Source organism: Myotis yumanensis, unplaced genomic scaffold (assembly GCF_028538775.1).
Source record: "Myotis yumanensis isolate MYYU_CA2020_CCGP unplaced genomic scaffold, mMyoYum1.0.hap1 SCAF_3, whole genome shotgun sequence".
NCBI classification, from domain to species: Eukaryota; Metazoa; Chordata; class Mammalia; order Chiroptera; family Vespertilionidae; genus Myotis; species Myotis yumanensis.
Window position 1 is genome coordinate 32,091,770 of NW_027223754.1, and position 15,485 is coordinate 32,107,254.

Here is a 15,485-nt window from a genome sequence, read left to right on the forward strand (position 1 = left end):
CCATGCCTGCATACTCTGCCTCACATATTCCTCCCCAAGAAACCACAAAAAAAGCTTCAAGAGTGAGAGTTCCCTCACTCCCTCTGCCTCCTGACCAATCCCAGTGCTTCTCCCTGTGGCCTCCCCTGAGCTTCGAGTGGGATTTGTATTAACAAACTGTCATCTCCTGACCTGTTTGTCTATTATTACTCCTAAACAATGCACATGTTATTTCTAAAACAGACATGTGCCTGCATAATAATTCTATCTAAATACTCATAAAGCTTTATTTGAAAACAAACTCCTAGAGCCTGAAGCTTGCAAAAGTGCTGTGAGAAAAACATCAGAAGGGCACTGGATAAATGAGATTACTTAATTGCCCGTATGGCTCTGATCAGGAATCGGAAGCATTCCTTGTGGAAGATAACAACAACAGCAAATAAATAAAACCACAGAAGAACAGAGTTGTACCCTTTTATTGGCACAGTAACTTTTCAAAGGCTTGTATGAATAGAGAGTCCGAGTAGCCAGACACAATGGTCTGATGCCACCGCTCGGAACTTCCCGACAGCCCGCAGAAGCACATCAACAAACAGGCAGTTGCAGTACAGGAGGGTGAGGATATACAGCAGGTGAGCCATGCAGAGGAGCTCGGAGAGGACAATTGACTTGTGATGCAGCATTGCTGCTGGAACCAGTAAATCTCCACGTGCTTATTTGCACTGTGCAGACCTTTAAATGGGTATGGTCCTTTCATCCCAACAGCTATGAAGTTGACGCCATACCTGCAGACTGACGCAAAATGTCCTGTAACCTATACTGAAGTCAGGAGATGAGATTTAACTAAAGAGCTCACAATCCACATATCCAGAAATACAGGCCACAGGAAGGAACTGCCTCCTAATCAATGAGTGAAATATAAAACATGGGGCTTGGTCCATATAGATATGCAGGGAAAAGCTAAAACAACAGCAGAGTCCCCAGATTCTTAGATACTTTAGGTAAAAAAAAATGGTATGCAAAAGAAAAAAAATCTAGAAATAATTTTTAAAAATCTGTATTTTGAAGAAAGGGAGCACCACCAATTACATAAAGTTATAAAACACAGTAAGAAACATGTAAATCATTTTCAGGTTTGTAATTCTGATAAAACACAAATGCCTACAAAGAAATAAAAACACATGTCCGGTAGAGTATATTGTATTAAAACGATTGGAGTACGAGAAACATGTAGTCAGACTATATAAGAACAAGTGTATTATAGTGTGCATGGATCCCTCCTCTCCTCCACCTCTCTTTCCTCTCTCACCTCATCCATATCTTTTTATGGCCTTTCACTTGCTACGTGGAGGTAGCATGGCCCTATCACCATGGAGCCTGGAAATCGGAGTGTATCCCCATGGAATGGGTAAGAAAACACACACACACACACACACACACACACACAGTCACACACACACACACACACACACACACACGGAATCTCAGGTATTTAACTTCCGTGTTCTGTGCTTTTCTGTGTAAATGCGTGGAGAGAGCACCCAGCATGTATCAGAGGCAGCCTTCTGTGGATGCTGCCTGGAATCACTGGGCAGTTTTATGCTGTGAGCTGGATCACATCACATGGTAGTGTCCCAGAACTGGGAAGGCAGCTTGCTGCAGGGGGCCCCTGAAGGCTTCTTCAGGAGCGTGGGCTTCTTGCATGGAGGTGGGGGAGGCGCTCTGGGCTCAGAGTGCTGCAGAATCTGCTGCCAGTCTTCTCCTTCCTCACAGAGCTTTCGCCTCCAGTCCAGGAGCTCCTGCAGGGCCACACTTTCATTCTCTGAGAGCCTCAGCTGATGGATTACCTGTGGGAGGGAAAAAGGGGAAGAGTAACACCAAATATGTATTGAGAATGAACGAGATATAGAATAGCAACACCTGGTTGTCACGGGACTGGACCAGGGTCAAAAGAGGCATCATTCATTCCCTATAAAACCCCCAGCACTCAGCAAATGGCCTCCAACTGGGTTGGCTGTGAGCTGCTGAATTCAGAAGAATAAGGGGGGAAAATCAGTGGAACACTTAGGATAGGTGCACTGGTTGACAAGTGATACAAGAAAGACTTAACTATCTGTTTGCACTCTATTATTACTTACACTAGAGGCCCGGTGCACGACATTCATGCATTGGGGGGCAGGGAAGTGGTTCCTCAGCCCTGTCTGCACCCTCTCAAAGTCCCGAAACCCTTGGGGGATGTCACCTGCCGGGTTAGGCTGCTCCCCACTGTCAGGTGGACAATCCCTGAGGGGTCCTTAACACTGCTGTGGAGGCAACAGAGGCTCCTGCCACCACTGCTGCACTCGCCAGCTGTGAGCCCTGCTTCTGGCCGAGCAGTGCTCCCCCTGTAGGAGAGCACTGACCACCAGGGGGCAACTCCTGTATTGAGCATCTGCCCTCTGGTGGTCAGTGAGCATCTTAGTGACCAGTTGTTCTGTCTTTTGGTTGATTTGCATACTAGCCTTTTATTATATAGGATTAGAGGCCTGGTGCACAAAAATTTGTGCACTCAGGGGGAAGGGGGATCCCTCAGCCCGGCCTGTGCTCTCTCGCAGTCTGGTACCCCTCAGGGGATGACCACCTGCTGGCTTAAGCCCACTCCCTGAGGGATTGGGCCTAAGATGGCAATTAGACCTCCCTCTGGCAGCCTGGCAGGCCTCGGGGGATGTTCACTTGCCAGCGGGGAGCAGGCCTAAACTGCAGTTGGACATCCTTAGCACTGCTGAGGAGGCAGGAGAGGCTCCCACCACCACCGCTGTATTTTCAGCCATCAGCCTGGCTTGTGGCTGAGCAGAACTCCTCCCATGTGAGAGCACCCTGACCACCAGAGGGCAGCTCCTGCATTGAGCGTCTGCCCCCTGGTGGTCAGTGTGTGTCATAGTGACCAGTCATTCCCAGTCCTTCTGCTGTTAGGGTCAGTTTGCATATTACCCTTTTACTATATAGGATAGAGGCCTGGTGCACAGGTGGGGGTTGGCTGGTTTGCCCTGAAGGGTGTCCCGGATCAGGGTGGGGGTCCCACTGGGGTGCCTGGCCAGCCTAGATGAGGGGCTGATGGCTGTTTGCAGCTGGTCACACCCCCTTCAGGGTGGGGGTCTCCGCTGGGGTGCCTGGCCAGTCTGGGTGAGGGGCTGAGGGCCGTTTTCAGGCTGGCGGGTGACTGAAGCTCCCAACCTCTCATTTTTTTTCTTTTTTATTCTGGTATTTATTTACCTTCTATGGCTGTCACTGGAACTGAGAGCCGGCTTTAGCTCTGAGGCTAGGCTCCAGCTCTGAGACCTTGGCTGCTGAAAGCAGGTATCTGGGTTTGTTTGGCTTCTATAATTGAAACACTGTTTCAGCTCTAGCTCTGAGGCCCAGCTGGCTGAAAGCAGGTTTCTGGGGTTTGTTTAGCTTCTATAATTGCAACATTGTTTCTTAGAGTGCAGCTCAGAGGCCGACAGCGGCAGGCGGGGAACGTTGGCTTCCTCAATCACTGGAGCAAGCAAGCCTCCTATTCGCTTCAGCTGCCTGGCTGCCGGCCACCATCTTGGTTGGCAGTTAATTTGCGTATCTTGCTGATTAGCCAATGGGAAGGGTAGCGAAGTTATGGTTAATTACCATGTTTCTCTATTATTAGATAGGATTCTTATAACACCTAGTACTTTCTCTTCGTTTAACTTATTACAATTATAATTCTGTCTGATGTTCTTGGATTTCTCCAGGTTCGCCACATGCTAGAATCCACTCAGTCTATGCACAGTTATTAGTCGATATCTTTTAAGGTAATGTGACACCTTTTACTCAAGAAGGCCCATTCATTGTCAATGTTAAGAGAGGATCACACTAATGTAGAAACTGGTTCCAAGAGTTAGGTGTGGTGAGGGACAGCAACTAAAATATCAAACGAGCTCAGTGGAGGCAGGTAGTTGTACTTGGGAACATCTGAAACCCCACTGGTGCTTCATGCAGGCGCTGTTTTGTGGCAGTGAATTCAAGCTGTGATCTAAACTACCAGCTGTGTGCTCTCTCAGACCTTGAGGCTGCAGAGGTGGGAATTTTAGGGGCCTTTGCCGAAGAGTTTAGGAGGTCATAGAAGCCAGGAGGTCAAACCCATATCAAAATGTGCAATTGTGGCAGCTACTTCCCCTCGTTTTCTTGGGGCATCTGAAGAGAGACGCCCTGGAGGCAGAGCTTGCCCCTGAGCTGAGACACTTCAGGACAACCATGCTACAAGGATTGCCGCGGGCTCCCTCTTCTGCCAGCAGCCAGCAATCCATAACAGCTAGATATTGCAGAAACAGGTTTTTTTGTTTTGTTTTGTTTTTCCTGTCAATTCTAAAGTGAGTATGCTGGTTTAACAGAATGAGACTCTAGTCATAAACAATACATGAAAATGGGAACATTGGGAGCATTTAGAGGAAATGAGATGGCTCATCCCACCTCCAACTGGCTACTTTGTGCCAGTGCCACCTCCATCCTCTTCATCAAGACAAAAGAGGATACAACAAAGCAGGATACAGATGGTTTCCTCTCCTGTAACAACAGGCACTTGAAAGAAGCACAGGCAGTCCTTGTTCCAGGACAATTCTAAAACCAACTCCTCCACCTGGCTGCCCGAGCCTATTGTTTGCCCAGGAGGAAGATTTTAAAGCCCAGAATCAAGTTGATGGGCAGAACATTGAGACACAGTGTTAAAACACAGAAGCCAGGAGGTCAAACCCATATCTAGTGTGCATAACTAGATTTCAGGAGCTGGGCTTTAGCAAAAGGAGTTCCCCCAAATTGACTTTAAAAACAAGCAGAAAAAAAACAAAACAAAAAACTCCTAAGTGTGGAAGACAGGACTGTGATTGTCCAGGTCCTGAAGCAACCTCCAGGCATCAATAGAAAGTGAGCTGCTGAAACAGCATGCCCCACTTTAAAGGGTATTTTTTCTCTAGCGTCCAGTACTGCAACAGAATGACTGGGAAAGGAGACATTCTCCTGCTGGGAAGACTCTCATGAAAGCCAGATTGCCTCTGCTGTTAGGGAAGTGAGCCAAGGAAGGGGGCCGGAGGGTGTGCAAAAAACCCATTTATTTAATAACACCTTAAAATGCTAAATATGTGCCAGGTACTTTTCTAAGCACCTTATAAATGTTAACTCATGCAGTCCTCCTAAGGACTCTACAAAGCATTTTGTGATGAGGAAACTGAGACACAGAGAGGTTAAGTAATTTTTCCAAAGTCACTTGGAAAATTATGGGACCAGGCAGGCTTGCTCCAGAATCTGCCTTCTTAATGATTACTCTACAGTGATTGTCACTTACTTAACAACTGTTATCCAGCACACTAAAGACCAGGGTCTCTATATCACCTTCCTTTTCTTTTTCTAAATGGCACTTGAGTAAAATCTGTATGTTTCCTCCATCAATGTATTCTAGTGCCTCTATTTTTCCATTAGTGTATTCTGTGTTGATTACATTTAGCTTCAGTCTCATTCACTGTATTTATTCAATGAATATATATATATATATATATATATATATATATATATATATATATATATATATATACTAGAGGCCCAGTGCATGAATTCATGCAGGGGAGGGGTGCTTCAGCCTGGCCTGCACCCTCTCCAATCTGGGACATCCCTCTCGCAATTCGGGACCGCTGGTTCCTAACTGTTCGCCTGCCTGCCTGTCTGATAGCCCCTAACCGCCTCTGCCTGCCGGCCTAATCACCCCTAACTGCCCTCCCCTGCTGGCCTCATCACCTCTAACTGCCTCTGCCTTGGCCCCCACCACCATGGCTTTGTCCAGAAGGATGTCTGGAAGATGTCTGTTCTAATTAGCATATTACTCTTTTATTAGTACACACACACACACACACACTCACACACTTTCCTTATATAATAGCCATCTCTGAAAAATGCTGTTACTGGATTAATTTTATGAGAGAATATTTAATTGATGGAAGGGTACCTCTACCATCTCAGTTGATTATTTTCCCCAAATTTCCTTGAAAACCATCTTTTTAAAGTAATAGAACTTCATGTTGATCTACAATATTTAGGAAAAAAACAAGGAACTTCTTCTCCTGCATAGAATATTGTAGGCCATGGCAGGTTATCACCCCCATTGTAAAATAAAAAAGGAATGAATTACAAAAATTATGTTTTTAAAACATCACAAAGCTCTAGCAAAACTGTGAACTAGAGAAACCACAGTTCTGGATAGAGAGAATCTTTCTGAGTAAACAATTACTAACTTCATTTTTGTTTCTTTCAGGGAAATTTGCCAATTATGTTCTTCTGAGGTCTAGAGAGTCCATTATAGAAGAAAGAGAATATAAACAATATTTTGCAGGTGCATGGAACTAGAAAGACCAATTAAAACTTGAGAATCCTCAAATGCATGGGCATTTTCTCAAAGGGTCATTTGTTAAGTTCTTCAAATGTATGAGTAAGCGGTGGCTTGGGCCAAAGCTTGTAAGAAGTAGAGTGAAATGTCTTACAATGACAGAAATGCTTTCAGAAGCAGAAATTTAACAGGGAGATGAGAGCCTCAAGCACCTGACTAGTCTCATCTTAAAGACTTTTGGACTTTAAGACTGAGTGGGGCACATGGCTGGAGACTTGGGCTCTCAAATACAGAGCTAGAGCTACTGTAATGTTTCAGTGCTAAGGGACCTGTTAAGTTCTCAGTTTAAGCACAGGAAGGTGCAAGCTGAGGATCAGAGGAGAAAAGAGGTAGACTGGTTCTCCAACACCACTGAATTTGTGATTGGATTGATGTGATTGGATAAAGGCAATCAATTTGTGATTACCTTTTCTTCCTAACAAAGGATGGTGATAAACTTTTGTATAGAAAACATCATCTATGGAATCTATTATTTACACAAAATGCTTACCATGCAATCAGAAATTACTATACATGTGAAGAGATAAGGAAATTTACCAAAATTGAAAAGATAAAACAGATTCACAGATGATCCAGATTTAGAGTTAGCAGGTAAAGACTAAAATACCTATGATTAATTACTTAAGAAAACTGAGGGGAAAAAAGGCAAATGTAAGAAATAGCAGAATGAACATAAGCATAAAAGAGTATCTGAAGTAGATGAGATACAAAGAATGTGGCCAAGCAATTGTCAAAGAGATGTTTCCAAAGCTCATTAATAGCATCAATACACATTTTTAATCAGCTCAGTAAACTACACAAAAGATGAACACACACAGCATCACCAACAATAAGAAAATGCAAAGCATATCATATTAAAAATGCCAAAGACCAAAGACAAAAGAAAGAGTAAACTTTAAAAATCCAGATGAAAAGACACATTATTTTCAAAGGAATGACAATGAGAGCGGAAGCTGACTGCTAAACAGTAACATTGGAAGACAGACAACAACAAATCCGAGGTTAAAGTTCTGAAAGAAAGTAATTTAACCTAGAATTCTGATTTCAAAAAATGAAGATGAAATAAAAATATTTTTGGACAAACAAAGATGAGGTAACTTGGCATCAACAGTCTTATGCATGTGTGTGTTGTTTTGAAGGTGAGAGAAAATGATACCACGTGGAAAAAAATGGAAATTTTAGAGAGAAGGAAGAACAGTGGGATTAAATGCATAGGTGAATATAAATTACATGTTTGCAATGTCTTATGGACTTAAAATTATATGTAAGACAAGAATGGATGCCACCAATAACTACTAAAGCCAGGAGGGGTTCCATGGAGTAGAGGCTCTAAAGTTCCAGCAGTGTTAGGAAAATGGTACGAGTAATAAAATCTGTTAAAATGCAATAAGTAAGGTGCATGTTTTATTCTCTGGTGAAACTACAACAAGAATAGTAAGAACATACAACAAATAATTGAAATAAATATTCAATTAATCTAAAAGAAAGCAAGGAACGTACAAAAAAGAATAAAAAATGGAATCAACTCCTAACAAAACAGTAAAAGCATAAAAACTAGACAAACAGAATCCAGATCTGCACCCAGTCGTTGGCATTGCTCTACTGTGGCCTGATGGCATGTGCTGGCTTTATCTTCATACTAATGTGAACATGCAACTGTCCTCATACCAAGCAAGCACAAAATATACCCATTTTATATTTCTTCTCAATCCTAGACTCTTGCCAGTAGGTTTGCATAGTGACCAAAAACATATACTAGGTGTGACCCTCTGCGAAGACCTTCATGATAGAAACAGACTTGCAGACTGAGTCACTCCATAGAGGCTACCCCAATCTGCTGAGAGTGACCGCTGATCTGAACTAGGCTTGGTGGGAGAGATTCTGACAAACAATGTTCCAAGTCCCATAAGTCATTGCTTCACTAAAAAAAAAATTGCTCTCTACCCTTTCAAAGCTTCTCAGTATTTATTTTAAAAACCTGAATTCCCAAGTATATTATACACACACCATGAGAAAGCACTTTCTTAACGAAGGTATTGATGTCTTGAATAATGTAGTGAGCACCAAAGAATGCCATCTTTGAGTCAATGACTGAGAGCTCTCTAGGCTTCCCTAATAAGCACAAATTTGACTGATGTTTGCAATAATCAACTAGTGCTCAGAATAAACCCTTTTATTGAGAGAGCCCATGGAACTTTATTTTCTATTATGGAGATTAATAGGTATTGAGTAAAATTTAATAGGTATATAAAGATAGTTGCCAGAATGGCATAAAGGAGATGCTAAAATATTAACATTATTGATCTTCAATTACAAAAACAAAACAGAATCTTCATAGATTATTTTTTAAATGAAAGTTAAAATTCCGTGTAAGAATATCTGATTGGTCATTACTATCAACACTGAAGTTCAGGGGGTATTTTGAAATCATGATGTATGAGACAATATACAGAAGATCAGAAGATGAGGACAGTGTCCTTTGACCAATGGTGTTTAATCTGCCTTGGTTAGATTCACTAAATTTATTAGATTGTGAGGTATAAGAATGATAGTTGTCACAGTTAAGAGCGTTCATATTTTAGAATATCAAATACAGCTATGAATACTACTTAAATGGTGGTCAAGTTATAAGCAACAAAAAGTATTGATAATATTATTCAGCACTGTAAAACATCTAAATTATGTTTCTCTATTCTTTAAATTTCACAACCCATTGCTAATAACAAACACCCTCACAGCCTCCCTTACTATTATTTGATATTTCACAAAAATATTATCATTAAATAGGAGATAATGATTTTTTAACAATAATTTTGGTATTGATATTGAAAGGGAAACATTTTCTGAAAGAGAAGAAATAACTCTGGGGTTAGGGATGCTGCTGGCAATGTGGGCTCAGAGTCAGCTGGCTTCCCCCAGGTCTCATTTATGTGGATTTGTTTGTAGGATAAGGATACCATATTGGTGTATTTTAACTTAAATCTTGTTTTCCACTGTTTTAAAAGATACATTTCCACCCCACTTATTTATTTTCTGGCATGTTTTATATAATAGTGTCTGTATACAAACCACCTTTCAGAAGCAGAAGGCAAGTGTTATAACTAAGAACTAAAGTGTTACACACATCTGAACCTTTGGGTATGAGATGCCCTGCTTTTAAGGGAACTTTTTATAAAGGCAACTCACACAAGCATCTTAATGTGCTGCCCATGGAATAGAGATGGAGTGAGTCAAAAAGAGGGAGGTGTTTTGTTTTGTTTTTTTAACCTTTCTTATTTTTTCTTTATATCATTTTAGAGAGAAGGAAGAACTTCTCTGGGCAAGCAAACTCTATGGACGAAGGTCTGTAGAGACTTCAGAGAGGTGGTAACTTTTTTTTTTTTTAAATTTCAGAGAGAGAGAGAGAGAGAGAGAGAGAGAGAGAGAGGCCCTGACCAGAAATGGAACCCACCACCTTTGATGGATGGGATGATGTACCAACCAACAGAGCCACACTGACCAGGGCAGAGAGGTGGAAACTTTTGAACTAAATTTTGAAAAATAAGATGGTCAATTATATGGAAATGGGGGGAAACAGGCAGGGAGAGGTATTTCTATAAGACTTGATATAGACATTGGATTTCATTCTTTAACAGGAAATTACAATCCTATGAAGATGTTGAGGTTGGTTGAACAGAGACAGTATAGTTGACAACCTGGACTTCTGAGTCAGAGGACCTGGACTGGAATCCTAAATTTGCCACCTAATAGTTGTATAACCTTGCAGAAGTCTATCAGCTTCCACATCTGTAAACTGGGATCACAATAATAACAATCTACCTCAAAAGGACAAAAGGAAGAGTAAGTGTTACATGAGCTACTTAAAAGTGAGAGCCCTATAAAATGTGGGCTATTATGACTTTGTCATTGTTAGCTGTTTGACTTGAGAAAATCTCTAAAAATTCTGAATTATAGTTATCCTAATGACTCAGTCAGACACTGTTAAATGTAACCACCTCTCACAATTTAGGTTCCTATATAAATATAACATAGTCTCGCCCAGCTGGTGTGGTTCAGTGTTGACCCCATGAACGAGGAGATCACAGTTCGATTCCCAGTCAGGGTACATGCCTGGGTCGTGGGCTCGATCCCTAGTAGGGGGCGAGCAGGAGGCAGCTGATCAAAGATTCTCTCTCATCATTGATGTTTCTATCTCTCTCCCTCTCCCTTTCTCTCTCTGAAATCAATAAAACATATTTAATAAATAAATATGACATATTTATGTTGACATGTTATTAACATGAAGCTCTCAAAACACTGAGCAATACACTGGATTTATAACATAACTATGATTTATATTTGATTTTAACTAAAGAAAGTTATTCAGGAAAAAAATGATGAAAGGTCTAGAGCAGTGGTTCTCAACCTTCCTAATGCTGTGACCCTTTAATTCAGTTCCTCAGGTTGTGGTGACCCTCAACCATAAAATTATTTTCGTTGCTACTTCTTAACTGTAATTTTGCTACTGTTATGAATCGTAATGTAAATATCTGATATGCAGGATGTATTTTCATTGTTACAAATTGAACATAATTAGAACATAGTGATTAATCACAAAAACAATTGTAATTATATATGTGTTTTCCGATGGTCTTAGGCGACACCTGTGAAAGGGTCGTTCGACCACCAAAGGGGTCGCTACCCACAAGTTGAGAACCGCTGGTCTAGAGGTTTTTGAATTTTAGGAGAAAAGTAAAAAGGGTATACACAGATCAGATTTTAGTGAATAATTTAAGTAACTGTTAAATGTTTTTGAAATTTGGGTTTGATATATATTTTCAGGGGTCCTTAAGTTCTTGGGACAATCTAAGATTTTTGCATTTTGATTTTTATAATATTTTTAAAAAGTTATGTAATTGTACTTTAAATCATTTGAATCCCTACTTTTTAAGCTGGCAGTCAGTGAGATTTTACTTTCTGATTTGGTATTTTATTTACAAGCAGATTGACACAAGTAATATTATTTGTATTCTTGTAGGTTAAGAAGAAAAGAGTGATATGTTTAATATGCAAGTAGGCATCCTTCTCCAAGAAAAAGCTAAATGATCTGACAGTGTGGTTGCACAGCAATTCAAATAGAAAAAAAAGGGACAGAGACTTGGGTAAAACCAACTGCACAAGATGGCAAAAGGGTCCCGAAGTTCATGGAATCTGTGTCAGTACCATCTTCATATTTCCACAGTAATTTCATGTCAGCTAAACAGAATCATACCTAATATAAAATGTAGAAATTTTAATAGTTTTGCTTTTGTAGGTTTCTGTTCTACTGAATTTTTAAATGTGCTTTGGTTTTTACAGCTGTAATGAGAGCTAAAAGAATAAAGAGATTTTATGTAACATCTTAACATTACAATAAAGTAATTTAAGAAATGTTAAGAATCAAGGACAATTTTTTTCAATTAAAAAGGATCATATATATTATTGAGAAAAATGCTGATCAATGTGAGCAGATTTCCTTGTGAGTAGAATTAGTTACTGTTTGATAAGACTATGGGTGTCCTAGAGTCCAAAATGAGTAAATCAATCTCTACACAGCATAATGCATCCAGTTCACTTACATGGAGAGTTTAAAAGGAATTAACGTGTGAATGCCTGAATGCATGTTTGAGAGCAGGAACAGATGTTACCACAATATAGGCATACCTCTTTTTATTGCCCACCACTGATATTGTGTCTTTTACAAAGTGAACGTTTGTAGCAACCCTGCATCAAGATGACAATTTTTCTATAGCCTCAAATTATGGTTAGTGCTTTTCAGCAATAAAGTCTTTTTTAATTAAGGTATGCGCACTGTTTTTTAGACATAATGTAATCACACTCTTAATATCCTACAGTATACTATAAACATAACTTATAGGCATTGGGAAACCAAAAAATTTGTGTTACTTGCTTTATTGCCATATTTTAATGATTACTGTATTTGCTTTGTTGTGATGGTCTAAAAACAAACCCACAATATCTCTGAGGTATGCCTCTATATTAGACTTGTGGTTTCATTTTTTTTAAACTTAGGAGCAATAGGGCACCTCACCTCCATCGAGACCAAGGGAGGGGAAGGAAGAAAGTGCCTTGAAGTAATACCAGACTGACCTTGGACAAATCTCATATTTGAGATAAAGTTTATATCTTGTCCTTTCAAACAATATAAATCCCTAGGAACTTATTAAAAAGACTCTGCAGCTCTGAAATCCCATAGGGTGTGTGTGTGGGTGGGATATAGACATGCTTAGATGGGTTTGAATGACTAGTGAGTGGGATCACTGGAGGGAGTGGAACAGCTACCATGGACTTCACGGTGGTCAAAGAATGCAATGCCTTAAGCAACCAAATAAACTTATCATATGCTATGGTGTGAATGTTTGAGCCCCCCAAATTCACATGTTGGAATCCTAAAGTCTAATGTGATGATATTTGGAACTGGGACTTCTTGGAGGTGATTAGGTTATGAGGGTGGAGCACTCATGAGTAGGATTAGTGCCCTTATAAAAGAGATTGCACAGAGCTCCCTTGTCCCTTCTGCCACATGAGGACAGAGTGATAACTCTGATACCTGTAAGATAGGTCTTCCCTGGCCCTGCTGGCTCTCTGATCTCCAACTTCCAGCTTCCAGAACTGTGAAGAATACATTTCTACAGGCTACAAGCCACCAGTCTGAGGTGTTTTGTTATAGCAACCTGAAAGGACTAAGGCATCTTATGCCCCCAAATTATTATTTTTGGATAGCATGGGTAAAAAATGGTATTATTCTATAACAGGCACAAAACCCAGGCTTCTAGAAAATGGCACAGGCTGTCAACATAAAAGTTTTTGAAAATAAAATCTTTTGATAGAGAATTTAATAATATATTATACATTACTCTGATTTTTAATTTGACATTTGAAAGAGATCTGAAAGCTGCAGGGTTCGTGATTCAGTATGAGAAAGCACCAAGTTGCAGTTTACAGGGAGCTGGGACAACCTGACGCCTCAAAGAAATTGACAAAGGAACCCACTCCACAGAGGCCAGAGAGTATTATTCATGCCCCGCCCATGTGGGCTGCATGTAAGGGGGGGGGGGGGCTCAGTATTTTTAACTTACACTCCATTAGTTTACGCCACCTGAAACGGGGCTTTTGTTGTACCTATAAGTGCACATTTTCCTTTCTATTCTTAAGGATGGATTACAAAAGGGAGCAAAACCATCGACCTTCAATAAATAGGTATGCCTCTTAACAGCCCATTACAAGCTCCCAGCACATGTGAACAGATACAGAAATGATCCGCTATGGGCTAGGATACTCATCCTCAAATAAAATCTCTGACTTTCAGCAGGTTTTTAACAAGAATATTCTTTCATTGAAACAGTAATCCTTAGAAACAGTGCTACTTACCACACCAATGATTACTACCTCAACAACTCAGTATGAGGGTTAAAACAATGCTTTTATTTTGTTATTGAGAAAATTTTGTTGATTTAATATTTAGCAGTTCAAGAAGTGAATGTGGTTTCCATTTTTCCAACTGGATTTGTGAAGTATTTGTGTCTTCTAATGTCCAGGAGATATCAATCAGATATGAAGAGTTTGGTGAAGAGTTTGGTAAAAACTGAGTTCATGCAAATTTTATATCTAAGGTGGGACATTTATAATGAGTTCACTTACTTCCAGAGGTTAAAAACCACTAAGTCTCTCACAACCTAGAGGAACACACAATATAATTTAAAGGCTTAATGAAGTTTATTACTTATATATCTATTTACTAATGGCATTCTATTGTCATTAATAGAGTTTTATGAGATGAACTAATTAAAAATGAGATATAAATTTTCTTCACTTCCCGTGGATATGCATTTCTATGAATAATATTAATAAATGAAAATTAATAACTTGCTGATTTTTACCTGAAGTCTTTCCCTTCTAGGACAAAAATAGCCTTTGTTAAATAATTCATATGTAAAATCATGTTGCTGTTCATTTGTCACAGAATTGATTTTTCTATTGACTATTCACCCAGAGGTGAAAAGAGGCATTTACTGACATTTATGGAAATTAAAAGAAGGAAGCTTCTTGACTGAATAGTGAATATTAGTGTTTCAAATGCAAATCCCATTTCCACTTCATGCTAACAAGATGTTGGAAGAAAAACGTTAAAAAATGAAACTCGAAAATCACAGTTTGTAAAACCAGTTTATCCAAGTACATCCTAAAATGTGGCATCAAATAAAATGTGATTCAAAAGAGTATTTGATTAAATGGTTGTATATTTCTATACTTCTAAAAATAAAAAAAAAAAAGAAAAAATTTGAAAGTGAAAATGATACCGATATAATTAACGAGTTATTAATAACAGGAAAGGAGCAAAGGGAAGGCCAGCGGTCCCCTAAGAAACTCACTGCCACTAGCTACCAGAGGAGATGAGGCATGCTTCCCTCGGGGAACAACAGCAGCATCTCTGGTTTAGGTAGAAGATAGTTGACCCTTCCAAATTTAGAAATAGGCATTTATACAGCAGCCCAATTAAGTTCATTCTCGCTCTTTTGTTTCCTTTTGTTTCTTAAGGGTTAAACAAAGGGGGGAAATATCCTGTAAAAGGCGTGCTACAAATTCTTTTGGGAACAAGAGTAGCTATATCTGAACAACCAGCAGTGAGAATGGGAAGACAAGATTTTAATTTTTTACCTTATCTGTACACTTTGATTTATTTTAAAAATTAACTGCTGTTCTTTACTATTATAAGAAGTAATATTATATTAGAACAGATTTAGTATCATTTACATGGACATTTATTTGCGTTTTGCAGCTGATTTTAAGTTCATAGCTGTGAATAAAAATGGACTCTGATGAGTGAATGCATGTTTCTATTAATGGAAAGTCATAAAATAGAAATTTAAAATTGTACTGCGCATCATGTGACATAATTAATTTGTGACATTTTAGGATATGGATTTTGTATGAGCTCTGGTTGCTTACCTCAGTTCATTTAAAAAACATGGCAGTATAAGTGACTAGTAGATTGTAGCAAATATTTATAACATATATTTAGAGTATGCTTATAGTAATGACATAG

At 39.5% G+C, this 15,485-nt stretch overlaps 1 protein-coding gene across 2 annotated transcripts in view; it reads right to left on the reverse strand.

Moving 5' to 3' along the window:
• Positions 1–465: 465 nt before the first annotated feature.
• The window catches only part of MYO16 (myosin XVI), a 533,335-nt gene continuing 518,315 nt past the window's right edge, over positions 466–15,485 (reverse strand). For both annotated transcript variants that reach the window (XM_070408604.1, XM_070408603.1), the window contains exon 35: positions 466–1,826. In XM_070408604.1, coding sequence (XP_070264705.1) covers positions 1,599–1,826 — 228 coding nt within the window. In that variant the 3' untranslated portion in view covers positions 466–1,598. The remainder of the gene's footprint in view (positions 1,827–15,485) is intronic.